The sequence below is a fragment of the Rhineura floridana genome, chromosome 6 (assembly GCF_030035675.1).
Source record: "Rhineura floridana isolate rRhiFlo1 chromosome 6, rRhiFlo1.hap2, whole genome shotgun sequence".
Taxonomy (NCBI): Eukaryota; Metazoa; Chordata; class Lepidosauria; order Squamata; family Rhineuridae; genus Rhineura; species Rhineura floridana.
The window spans coordinates 33,731,566-33,745,079 of NC_084485.1; the positions used below are offsets into that span (position 1 = coordinate 33,731,566).

The following is a 13,514-nucleotide window of genomic DNA, read 5'->3' on the forward strand; positions in this document are numbered from 1 at the left end:
GGGTTTGCTCTGGGTATTTCTCTGCCACTTTTGCAAGTCTCAAGATGACTTACATGAAATAGAGATTCAATATAATTCACATCAATTATTATGTCAATAGTCTTTATAACAAACAACCCTGTTGGTGTTTCCATATACAGAGGTGTGTGAGACAGGTAGAGATATAATAGCTTGCTTAAGGCCATCCAGTGATCTAGCCGAGCTGTATCTTGAATCTAGATTCTCAGCCAAAGATTACTCTCCTAGCTTTCAGGCTATTCCAGCTCTGGTCTAACCAACTAATTTTTCCTTCTCTCTTCCCCATTTCTGGCTCAGGATACCTACTGAAGTTCCTCTTGGCCTGGGAGTCTTAGCCAGGCTCAGTCACCATCAGTGTCAAGAAAGACAGTCCATCTGGGATCCACCCATGGAGAACCAGTCTTGGGACTTCTTCGGGGCACCAGTGGGCAATACCAGTGCCAACCAGACTCTTCTGGACAAGATGCCCCAGCTCCCTCTGGAGGTGCAGGTGGTAACCATCCTGCTGGTGCTGCTCATCTGTGGGGTGGGCATTGCTGGCAATGTCATGGTGGTCCTGGTGGTCCTTCGCACCAAGCACATGGTAACGCCCACCAACTGCTACCTGGTGAGCCTGGCTGTGGCTGATCTGATTGTGCTGCTGGCAGCAGGGCTGCCCAACATCTCTGAGGTGGTGGCTTCCTGGGTGTATGGCTATGCCGGCTGCCTATGCATTACCTACCTGCAGTATCTAGGCATCAACATCTCAGCGTGCTCCATCACAGCCTTCACAGTGGAACGCTACATTGCCATTTGCCACTCCATCAAGGCACAGTTGCTCTGCACTGTGGCCCGGGCCAAGCGCATCATTGCCTGTGTGTGGCTCTTCACCTCTCTGTATTGCCTCATGTGGTTCTTCCTGGTGGACACCACGCAAGTCATATTCGCCGATGGCATGCAAGTCAAGTGCGGCTACCGTGTCTCCAGGAACCTCTACTTGCCCATCTATTTCTTGGACTTCACCATCTTCTATGTCATCCCCCTGGGCTTGGCCACCGTCCTCTATGGCCTCATTGCCCGCATCCTCTTCATGAACCCGCTGCCTGCCACCCCGCAACATGCAGGCCGGCTGAGCAAACATGACAGCTCCATCAGCACCTCCAGCTCCATGAAGCTCTCCTGCCGGGGGAACAAAGGTGCCCTGAGCTCCAGGAAACAGGTTATTTTTTCATACTTTTCAGGGGTGATTGTAAATAGGGGATGCACCTGGCAAGGATGTGGGGTGGATATAGTGGCATGCTGGGACCTTAGAATCAGAGAGTTGTACAGTTGGAAGGGATCATGGAAGTCCTCTAGTCATCCCCCTGCACAATGCAGGCTCTGTAATACAGAATGCAATTGTGTTGCATGGCTCTCCACCCTTCACATAGGCATACAAGAAGCTGCCTTATACTGAGTCAGACCACTGGGTCCATCTAGCTCAGTACTGTCTACACTGACTGACAACGCCTCTCCAGGATTTTAGGCAAGGGAACATTCCCAGCCCTACCTGGAGATGCCAGAGATTGAACCTGGGACCTTCTGCGTGTAGAGCAGATGCTCTGTCACTGTTCTACAGATCTTCCCTTTGCTTAAATACCTCTGGTGAAGGTGGGCCCATCCAGTCCTGAGCTTCTTCTTAGGAAGTTTCTCCTAATGGTTAACTGAAATATGCTTCCCTGCAATTTCACCCATTGGTTCTAATCCTGCCCTCTGGAGCAACCGTCCACTCCATCTTCTGCATAATAGCCCTTCAGATATTTGAAGGTCGCTATCACGTCTCCCCCACTTCATCTTCCCTTCTCCTACCTAAACATGTACCTAAACATACATAAACATGGGCAGCAGATCTCTGTGGTCATTCCCATCCCCTCCTTTTAACCCTTTTAACCAGAGATGCCAGGGACTGAATCTAGGACCTTCTGCATGCTAACCAGTTGCTCTACCACTGAGCCATTCCAAGGGGACATCTAGAAACAGCCCAAGACATTTTGGAGCCTGGGCAAAAAATCCAGCGCCCCTCCTTATCTTGTTAACACCAGCACCATCCACCTATCACAGCTGGCTTTCCCAACAGACAAAGCAAAGCTGCCTACCCCAGGAAGCAAATAATTGATCTTGGCTGCTTTTTAATAGAGCCTTAAAGCCTGCTGTGGGAGAAAAGCCACTTCACCTTGCCAAATGGTGAGTGAGCCTCTGATGGATAGAGGGAGGAGAGGCAATGGGACAGGGAGGGGTTAGTGTGCTCATTTATTTATACGTAGCTCACTGTGCTTCCATAGGAGTTTAGCATAAGCCACAAGAAGTCCCCAAGCGGTCTTCTATTTCTGGGCCAGACCTGCAGTAGATCTGGCCTTTTGTGTTTTCTGCCCATACACTGGGCACAAACATGGTTTTGGAGTGCACAGATTTGAGCACTGCCTTTCACCAGGTCAGACTGTATGCCCTTCCAGCCCAGCATGGTCTCCTCTGACTAACATTGGTGCTCTAGGTTCTTGGGCAGAGGTTTTCTCCAGAAGCTGCTCCTTGGAACTGGAGATGGAAAGGTGCTGGAACCTGGGGCCTTCTGAATGCCAGGCATGTGCTGTACCACTGAGGTCCTGCAGATGGATACAGAGAGAAAACACATAGCTTGACAGAGGGAGGAGATAAATGAAAATGGGGCTTTGGATTTAGATGTAGATATGCTGCATACACACTAAGCATTGAAAGCAAATTATTTTCCCCAAAGGATTCTGAGAACTGTAATTTCCCCCCTCTCGGAGCTACACTACATTGGATTAAATGCAATAAGAGTTATGATCATGGGGAAATTGCTCAAGATTCCCAATGTCTAGGAATAGTGAGACTGAACATATCAAATCTAGAGTACGGCTAGTTGTTATATTTTCAAAAATGGGGAGTCAGGCATGGTGTGTTTCTGCATCCCAGCATCCAGAATTTACCTGAACACACAGATATTTAAACTGTGCCCTGCCCATGGTGCCCTTGCATGCATCACCCCCCCAGTTCCCAACCTTCCCCGACTTCTGCAGAGAATGTCTATAAGTAGCTTCTACTTGCATTCACTTGATCAGGTCCACAGTTGTGCAGAAACTTCAAGTGAATGCGAGTAGAAACCTCTTGCAGACCTTCCCTGCACAACACGGGGAAGATCAGTGATTGGGGGGGTAGGGTCAGGCATAATGGCACTGGGGACAAGATTTCTGGGTCTTTTCTGCCATCCACACTTTGAGCATATGTGTGTTTAGGTGGCTGCCTGAACACACCTCTAGGGATGCTCAGATGAAGAAGCATACCATGGCTGATTCACCATTTTTGAAAATATAAAAACTAGCAGTTCTCTAGATCTGATGTGCTCGATTGCTATTTTCTTATGTGCTGGGCATCTTGGGCAATTTTTCCTTGTCATAACCTTCATTGCATTGACTCCAAAGTAGTGTCATTACCTAAAGATGATTTATAGTGCCATTCTGAGTTGGAAGTTGGATGAGAAGGCCACTGAGATGCCATTAGCCAGGTCATTCTCTGTTTTCATAACTGAAAGAGGTTGAGGTCGCAATCCTAAAACACATTTAGGAAGCTGCCTTATTTGGGCTATCTAGCTCAGTATTGTCTACACTGACAGTCAGCAGCTCTTCAGAGTTTCAGACAGGGGTCTCTCCCAGCCCTATCTGGAAATGAACCTGGGACCTTCTACATGCACAGCAGATGCTCTACCACTGAGCTATTGCCCTCCCTCAGTACCCCTGCCCATTTAATATAGTTGGTCTTGCTTCTGAATAAACATGCATAGGGTTGGACCATGGGGATAGCAGTTTCCTGCTTGAAGCTGAGAAGGGTGGGTGTGTTTGCCTGGTTGTGAGAGAGGGTGCATTCAAACTGACAGATTTTCATGTGATCTGTGCTACTAATATTCTTACAAGGATGGCCATAGCTCACAACCTGTCTATCATTGACTGGTACGGAAGGGGGAGAAATTCTATTCAGATTGCATTTAAAGCTGAATCTATTGGATTCACACTACTTTCTGAAATAATATGAGAACCAAAACACAGACAACCTTCGAAAATCACACTTATCCAATTTTTGCAGTGCAGTTTTCCAATGCAATCAATGCATATATCAGGGGAAAGTGTGCATAAAAATGAATATATTAGTGAAAATAACATGCATTATGCAGTAATACCTCAGTTAACAAAGCAGATGCATTCCTGGACATTACTTCTTTAACAGAAACGTTGGTACCAGAGGTAGGAATACCACGGAAAGAATAGGGATAGGTTCCTACACCCGCTCATAGATGGTGAGGGCAGCTTCAATGGGGCGGTAAAGGGTGCCTACCTGGCACGCATCCACTCCCACTCCCCTTCTTCTCCTCTGAATCGTACTGGATCCTTCCCTCCCTAGCCCTGGGAGAAAACAACAGATCTCTTTAATGCAAACACACAGGCGTGTCAGTTTATTGATAGCAAAGAGACAGTCTAATCAGTTTCACCTTAAACACTGGCTTGAATGTTTATCCATGGCAAAGCAAAACTGGTCAGTTTCACCTTTAAAAAAATCCTTCATTAAAAGGAGCTTCATTCCTGGAGGATTCCTTAACTGAGGTATTACCTTATTAGGATAAATTGCTTGCAAAAACGTGTAGATTCTTTTCCCTCTTCATTTTTCTTTTGTGCCATTGCACCTTTATGTACATTCACCTTGATACTTTGCCATCTGTCTTAGCAGATGGTAAAGTAACTTCTAATGTAATCTAAATGAGTTTCCCCAGCCATGCACTAGGTGTCCCTAGGTAAGCAGACTCAGGGTCAAATTACACATGACCCTAAATGTGTAGTTCAGCCTTCGCCAACCTGGTTCTGACGGGCTGATGGAGGGCGCCTGGCTGGTGAAGGGTGGTGTAGTTCTACCATTGAGTGCAGGTGCAAGGCTCCCCCACATGCAAATTGCCAGTATGGGGCCCATTATCTGGATCAGGATCCCAGGGGGGGAGTAGCAGGCTTTAACACTTTGCCCCTAGTGCAGTTCTGATCCAGATTTGGGGTGGGGGAGTGGGAGCATACATGCAATTTGCATTTCCTAAACAGTTTCCAATGAATGGGACTTTAAAAAAAAACGATTTGCAATAACAGGAGTCCTGACACAAAACTGGGACCACAGCAGGGAGCACAGTGTTAATCCCCTTTTCCCCACACACACTAGAATCCCAATCGGGGGGGGATGATGGGAGTTTGTAGGGGAAAACCCTGCACTTATGTGCAGAACTATACAGTTATGGTCACATGTAGTTTGACCTGCAGATACCTACCTGTAATATGAAGTTAATGCCACCTATAGATCTGTTGTAAGGATTACTATTGGTATACTAAAGGATCCTTGTTACTTACTGCAAAACCTTCAAAATTCCCTCCACTTCTGCAGTCTGGATCAGAATTATTAAGTGTGCATGCGCGTGTGTGGGCACATGCACATATAATTAAGTAAAACAGTTAAAGCCCAAGGCAACACTTCTAAGCAGGGCAGTATTGGAAACATACATACTAACATAACTGAAACTTGTGGCAAGAGTGTGTTAGTACACCTTGTCCAATCCCAGCAAAGTTTTTGTTTTCACAAGAATCAGTTTTATCAAAACAGCATAGCCCTACCCCTTAAATTCCTGGATACCAGACAAATTGGGCCTGCCTCTAATTTGTGGTGGATCATCTGCTTTGCATGCAGAAGGTCCCAGATTCAACCCCTGGCTTCTCCAGATAGGGCTGCAAGAGACCTCTGCCTAAAATCCTTGAGAGCTGCTTCCAGTCCGTGTAGACGATACTGACCTAGATGGACTAGGTTCAACCCCTGGGATCTCTAAGTAGGGTTGAGAAAGACCCCTTGTCTGAAAGCTGGAAAGCTGCTGCCAGTCAGTGTAGACAATATTGAGCTAGATGGATCAATGGTCTGATTTGGCAAAAGGTAGCTTCCCTGTGTTCCTATGCCATGCTGACATAAGATCCAACAAAGCCAACCTGTGATATTATTCCTAGCATGCAGGAAGCCACATCCTTCCTCTGTACATCAAAGTTGCACGTTTAGTGGTGATGGTTTCTATCCAAACCCCTCCATCTGATTTGGGCTTCGAATATTCTCTGTCTTATTTAGAAAGCAATATCAAAGTACCAAGGACAATGCAAAGAGATCCCCACTTCCACTTTCCCCAAGAATATTTAACAGGTTTCCTTTTGCCAGCCATTTAGATATAATTCAGGACTTGACCTGAGCCCTGAAGTCAATTTAAATGGCAGGGTTCAACTCTGCATATAGAAACGTAGGATTTTAAAACTGTATGCCTCTGAACATGTGCAAACCTTGTAGGGGCAAAGGTTTAAAAACATAAGAAGAGCCTGCTGGATCAGGCCAATGGCCCATCTAATCTATTTCTCCCAGTGTTCTTACAGTGGCCAGCCAGTCACCTATGGGAAGCCTGCAAGCAGGACCTGAGTGCAAAGAGCAGTCTAAAATCCTGTCATTTCCAGCAAGTGGTATTTGGAAGCATACTGTCCCCGCCATCATGATTGACAGGGGTGAACTGAGGTCTTTTCTGATTGATAGGGGTGAACTGAGCTCTTCCTCCTTTTCTAATATAATAATACTGCATTGTATTTATATAGCATTTCCTGCTAAAATGGCCAGATTGTTAAAAAGACTGGAACAAATCATAGTAGGACTTTAATGCATGTGAAATGCTTTTATCTCAGTCATCCCTGCAACACCCCAGTGTAAGGTTTTATCTTAGTCATGCTTGTAAGGTAGGCTGTTGTTTTGTTAGTTTCACCCCATTTGTAGATTGTGGAGCATGAGGAAGGCTGCAATCCAATACATGTCTACTCAGAAGTAAGCTCCATTGGGTTCAATGGGACTCACTCCCAGGTAAGTGTGCACTGGATTGCAGCCGAAGTGAATGAGGATTCCATAAGGCAACCTAAGGAACAGATATGAAAATTTTAATGGTGGATTTTATGTTTGACAGCTCAATCTCTTAGCTGCTATTCTAAACTAGTCCGTCTTTACAGCGATACATCTGGCACCTCCATTATGTAGCTTCCATTGTATGCGGAAGACACACCTCTTTACCCTGGCCTTTGACACCTTAGAAAGACGTTTTCAGGACCCAGCTTATTCCTGTGACTTTAACTGGTTTTAAACTGCTTTTTATACTGAATTCTAAATTGTTGTAACTGGCCCTAGGACCTTATGGTGAAGGGCAGGTAAGAAATAATAATAATAATAATAATAATAATACTTTAAAATGTTTTTAAAAATAGAAACTGGAGAGAAAATGAAAAAAAAGCTGTATGAAGCCACAACTGGATCATTTCAAAGCAGATGGAGAACAGAAAGAGTGTTTTTTTAAAGATAAGTGTGATGTAGTGATTAGAATTAGGACCAAGGAGACCCTGGGTCAAATCCTCATGAAACTCACTGGGTGACCTTGGGCCAGTCACTCTCCACCAGCCTATCCTACCTTACAGGATTGTTATCATAAAATGGGCTTCTTGAATAAAACAGCACCATATACATATAACAAATGATGCCCTGCAACAAAATGTTGCAGCAAGGAGTGCTTCTGTTCAAAATTCCAGTCACTCCACCCATTCCAAGCACAAATCTGCCTTGCAAATCTGCCTTGCAAATCTGCCTTGTCTCACTCAAAAGGGACACTGATTTTCTGTAGCTCATGATCAAACAGGAAAAGTAGTGCTTTCCTCAAAAGAAAAAGGTGAAGTGTGTGAGAGCAACAATTATTGTTGCTGCATAATTGCTAATTAGGTGTCTGATTAGGAGAGTGTTAGATTGCACAGTGCTAACCAGAGCATTTCTCTCCAAACTGAGATCATGTTTAATTAACTCCTCTAATTTAAGATCATTGCTAAGGCAAGGGAAAAAAATAAATACACCAGAGGAACAGATGAAGGTGGCTCCCATTTATCAAAGCACCTTTCCCCATTATCAGTTTGTTGTCCAGTAAACTCTTGTTTCTTCATCTCTTTCCTCAGGAATATACTGCTGTGATCATATTGTTTGATCAACCAAAAGAGCAGCAGTTTGCATTTGGGAAAATACAATGAAAACATCTTCACTTTACTCACTCACTCATTCATTTCCATGTCGCTTTCCCACAAGATGTGCCCAAAGCAGCACTCATTACATCAAACAGGCAACTCAAAACATAGCATAAAATAAACTATTACAAGTATGAATAATGGCATACCTCACTATATGCTCAGAGGCACATGTTACCAAATTCTCCCAAGCTACACAGGAAGTGGATTGGACTGTGAAAGACCAACTCAAGTTGTGTTTGCGTTTTGTGAAATTTGTAGGGCAGTACAATATCTCAGAGAGAAGGTCAGGTGCATTCACTATAGCTGCCCAATTTCCCTGCTTTTTAAAGTTTGATAGAAATATCTGTGGGCTATAGGTATGTTCCTAAAGCGCAAGGTTTTTGCCTATTAGTGAATTTCTCTGCTTTTTAATCCGGGAGGTAATAAATGGGATCCTGTGCAAGTTTGCTGAGAATGGATTGATCATTTGCATGCTTATTGAGTTCAGTGGGATTTACTCCTCTGCCATCATGCTTAGGATAGGTGAAACTGAACATAGGGGATGAGGAGTAGAGGAGGAGGAGGGACGGAGGGGAGGGAGGGCAGAGGGGAGGAGGGGGATAGGAGCAGGCAGGAGGGGGAGGGGAGGAGAACAGGTTTGATCATTTGCATGTTTATTGAGTACAGTGGGATTTATTCCCGTGCAATCATGTTTAGGATAGGTAAAACTGACTGGGGGGGAGGGAGGGAGGGAGGAAGGGAGTGGACTGGGGAAGAGGAAGAAGGAAGAGGGGAGGAGGAAAGGAGAGGAGAGGGGAAGGAGGGGAAAGGAAGGTCTGATCATTTGCATGCTTATAGAGTTCAATGGGATTTACTCCTATGCAATAGTGGTTAGGATAGGTAAAACTGACCATTGGGGAGGGGGAGGGGGAAGGGGAAGGAGAGGATTGGAGGGAGCAAAGGAAGGGGGAGGGGAGGGGAGGTTTGATCATTTGCATGCTTATAGAGTTCAATGCAATCATGCTTAACATAGGTAAAACTGACCATGGGGAGGAGGAGGAAGAAGGGGAGGGGAGGAGGGGATTGGAAGGGGAAGGGGATGGGGATGGGGAGGGAGAGGCAAAGGAAGGGGGAGGGAAGGGGCAAGAGGGAGGGGATAGGAGGGAGGAGAAGGGAGGGTGGGTTTGATCATTTGCATACTTTTTGAATTCAGTGGGATTTATTTCTGTGCAATTATGTTTGAAAATGGAAATGGACTGCTTTCAAGTTGATCCCAACTTACAGCGACCCTATGAATAGGGTTTTCATGATAAACGGTATTCAGAGGCCTTTCTCTGAGACTGAGAGGCAGTGACTGGCCCAAGGTCACTGAGTGAGCTTCGTGGCTGTGTGGGGATTTGGACCCTGGTCTCCCAGGTTGTAGTCCAACACTGACCTGGGGGACGGGCAGGGAGGGGTGGGGAGGGGGAGGGGAGGAGATTGGATGGGTGGCACTGGGCAGAGGGGAAGCCCCTTTCCTTTCCAAAAGGAAAACATTGTGAACAGTATCATTCTTTTTTAGGGTTTTCCCCTTTTTATTCTACAGCAGGCACATGTAGCCTCCCACCCAAATTGAAACCAAAGCTGTCCCTGGCCACATCCACACCAGACCTTTATTTCATTTTGGAGAGTCATGGCTTCTCTCAAAGAATCCTGGGAAGTGTAGTTAGTGAAGGGTGCTGAGAGTTGCTAAGAGATGGCCTGTTCCCCTAACGGACTTTCAATCAGAGTGGCTGACTGTTAAATCATTCTGACCACTGGAGTTCTGTCAGTGGAATAGGAGTCTCCTCTCAGCACCCTTCACAAACTACACTTCCCAGGATTCTTTGGGGAAAGCCATGACTGTGTCATGTGAAATCAAAGTCTGGTGTGGGTGTGGCTCCGTGATTAGGCAAGCCCAGCAGCTGTGAGTCTGACTTTTAGAACACTGACAGTTGGTTCTTACTGAGCATGCCCGACACTATCATTCAGTTCAATGCAAAATTTATTAAATTAATTAATAATCAGCCAGGCATTTTTTAAACTTTTAAACTGCAGAAGATGAAGGTCAGAGCATGAGGCAAGGTCAGTAATAGGATTCCAGGTATTCTGTGGCTGATTTTTAATGGATTTCAGCAGATTATGCGAACTCTGACAGAAAAAAGTCCAAAAGGAGTTTGGGTTTTTTTCTCTCTTTTTAGACTTTGAACTCTCTGTTTTCTCTGACTATTTTGTGTATCGCCATGAAAATTTAGAGGGTTGTTTAGCAAGCTTTTCTGAGTTCAGGACTACAGTAGGGCCCCACTCATATGGCGGGTTACATTCCAGGCCCCCGCTGAAAAGCAAACCCGCCGGAAAGTGGGACATACCTCACAATCAGCTGTACAGTACAGCTGATTGTGCACTACAGCTGATCGCTGTCAGCTGGAGCTCCCCACGCTACAGCTGATCGCTCCGCTGGTGCCGTATTAGCGGAATGCCAAAAGGCAGGGCTCTACTGTATAAGTTTTGTAAGGCTTTGTTTTGAACTGAGCTTATGGGAAGCATCAGAATGGCATGGGGGGTATTTTCAATTTAACATTGCAGAATGTGAAAAATCCACACTGGCTATAGTATGCAGCCACTCTTGTGGCTGTATAATATATGTACCTAGTTCATGTCAAACCAATCGATTGCTTCAAGGTGGTGGTGGAGGAACGTAGGAGACCAAATTTACATACAGCATACCGGGGCCAGGAAATTCTGTTGGCAGTAGGGATGGAATCTGCAACTGCTACTGATTTGCCACCGATCCAGTCTGCACCCACCCACCCTCACCATGGTCGGAATTATGCAGATTTTTCACCCATCCCAGCCTACAACCTCTCACTTGCCCTGCGGTGTGGTGCCTCCTCTTCCTTTTCCTCCTTTGTGGTCTGGCCCTGCTCGGGGAGGCTGTTGCTGAGGCTTCTGCTCTATTGTTCTGCCAGGGGGCGCTCATCTCTTTCTCCATGGCGTGGGGGTAGGTGGGCATGGGGCAGATTGGTGGCAAATTGGCGGCAGGCAGAGTCTTGCTGCTGGCACCACCCACTGTGTGGTGTAGTACTTAGAGTGTTGGACTGTGACATGGGCGATGAGGGTACACACTTACGCTCAGCTACAAAGCTCACTGGGTGACCTTGAGACAATCACTGCCCTCAGTCACATGTAATATTAAGCCAAACCGTGGCATAGTGCTGATGAGCATGCAGAAGGTCCCAGGTTCATTTTCCAGCATCTCCTTGGAGAACTGGGAGGTAACCTTGTTTGAAATCCTGGGGAACCACTGCCAGTTAATGTAGACGGTACTGAGCTAGATGGACCAATGGTCTGACTCAGGATAAGGCAGCTTCCTATGTTCTTAATAAAGCCTAACACAGAGATAAGATCAGTAGTGGATGGCACAATGCTCACTTGACTTCCCAGCAGCTGAGTTGCTGCTGCTTACTGGGAAGGGGAGTGACGAGCCAGTGGGGAGGTTGGCACAGTGCAAACGCTCCAGGAGAGCTAATCCTGTGTTCCTGCCAGTGTGTTTGTGCTGCGCCAGCCTCCCCATTGCTGTACCCCTCCCCTCTACTTCCTGGTAAGCTGCAGAGACTCAGCTGTTGGGAGGTCAGTGAATGGCTGCGCTCCACCATCTGCTACTGGATAAAATATACTATATACAAGGTCAAGAATTTCCTTGCTGAATCAGGTGAAGGTCCACCGTGACTGAGGTTCTGCCTCTAGCAATGGCCGGTCAAATGTCTCTGGAAACGAACGGGGGTGGTGTTGATGTGTAATGCCATCCCCAGCTGTCTGCCTCTAGCATCTGCTTCTCAGAGGTATACTATTTCCAGACATTGAGCTCTCATGACTACTATCTGTTGATTGGAGTCTGCCCTCCATGAATTTGGCTAAGCCTTAGCCAATCCAATGCTCTTAAGATGTTTTGGACTACAACTCCCATCAGACAACTCTCATTTAGACTACAATACCTGTGGTGGGTGGGGCTGATGGGAGTTGTAGTGCAAAACATCTCAAGGACACAGGGTTGGTGAAGGCTGAATTAGGCTCTCCAAGGTACTGGCCATCACTCAATCTAGTGCAGTACACAAGTGTTTGTGTACAGAAGTATATACTGTGATTCTTGAACTTAGTGCCAATTATTTTTCATTGACTAAAGCCACAAATGTTACAGCAAGGTTGGGGAATGTGTGACCCTCTAGATATTTCTGGACTACAGCACCCATCATCCCTGACTATTGGCTATTTTGGCTGGGGCTAATGGGAGATGGTGTCCAATAGCATCTGGAGGGCCACAGGTTCACCACTCCTGTGCGGTACAGCTTCTTCTCATAGGTGAGGTGCTCCAGAAATTAAAACATTTGAGTTGCCGTTTTCTGTACTTTTTCTGGTTCCAAGACATCTTTCTTGAGATGGGGCAATTTGGCTTCCCGGCTGCCAAGGCTGGCTCAAGACATTTTGCTGCCTCAGGCAAAGGACAAGATGGCATCCCCCACTCCCCATACATAAGCCAACAGGACTGACAGTTCAATCTTGCTTCAACACAGCATCCTCTGCCACACCTGAGGGCAGCAGACTAGCTCAGTGGACGAAGGGAAGGCTACCTGGCATTCACAACTCTCCCCTCCAGCACATCACCACTAGTCCCTATCCCTAGAACCACCACCTGAGGTGACCTAACTTTACCTAATGGTTGTCTGGCCCTGCCTGCCTTTGTGATTGCTACGTGGAATGTTGGGTGAATTTCAAGCACATAGAAACTGAGGTTTGGAAGATGGGATTGGATTATATAATCCAACCTTTCTCAACCTGGCACCCTCAAAATGTTTTGGACTATCCATCATCCCTCAGCATTGGCCATGCTGGCTGGGGCTGATGGGAATTGGAATTCAGACACATATCGAGAGCACTAGGTTTGAGAAGGGTGATGCAATCTATCAAGATCAACACAGTCTCCCCATCCTGACCATTCCCATTTGGTGAATCTTTTTTTATTATTGTTGTCAACATAAGCTGTCTCCTATCTGCTGTACAATTTAATAATTCCACAGTGAAAATTCACCTGCCTTCTTAGGATGATTGCACCCTGGGCATTTAGTATGGAGTTGCTGTGCCTTTGTTCACTCATTTGTCACGGGGCACCCATGCGGTGTTCTCATCAAATTGTTGTCCTTCTATTTTTCTCCTCTTATGCTTCCATCTTACTGTAAACCAGCTATGGGGCGGTATATAAATACAATAAATAAATAAATAAATCTCATTTAGAACACAGAAAATTCTTTTTGCATGCACCTGGGATGGTTCCAGGTTTCTGGGGGCCCTCAGGTACAGTGGATTGGATTC

General features: G+C 46.0%; 1 protein-coding gene across 1 annotated transcript in view; it reads left to right on the top strand.

The window, feature by feature from the left end:
- LOC133386597 (thyrotropin-releasing hormone receptor-like) overlaps positions 1–13,514 on the top strand; it is a 63,067-nt gene that overhangs the window by 2,198 nt on the left and 47,355 nt on the right. Inside the window, exon 2 of the mRNA XM_061630289.1 lies at positions 316–1,216. Coding sequence (XP_061486273.1) covers positions 407–1,216 — 810 coding nt within the window. The 5' untranslated portion in view covers positions 316–406. The remainder of the gene's footprint in view (positions 1–315; positions 1,217–13,514) is intronic.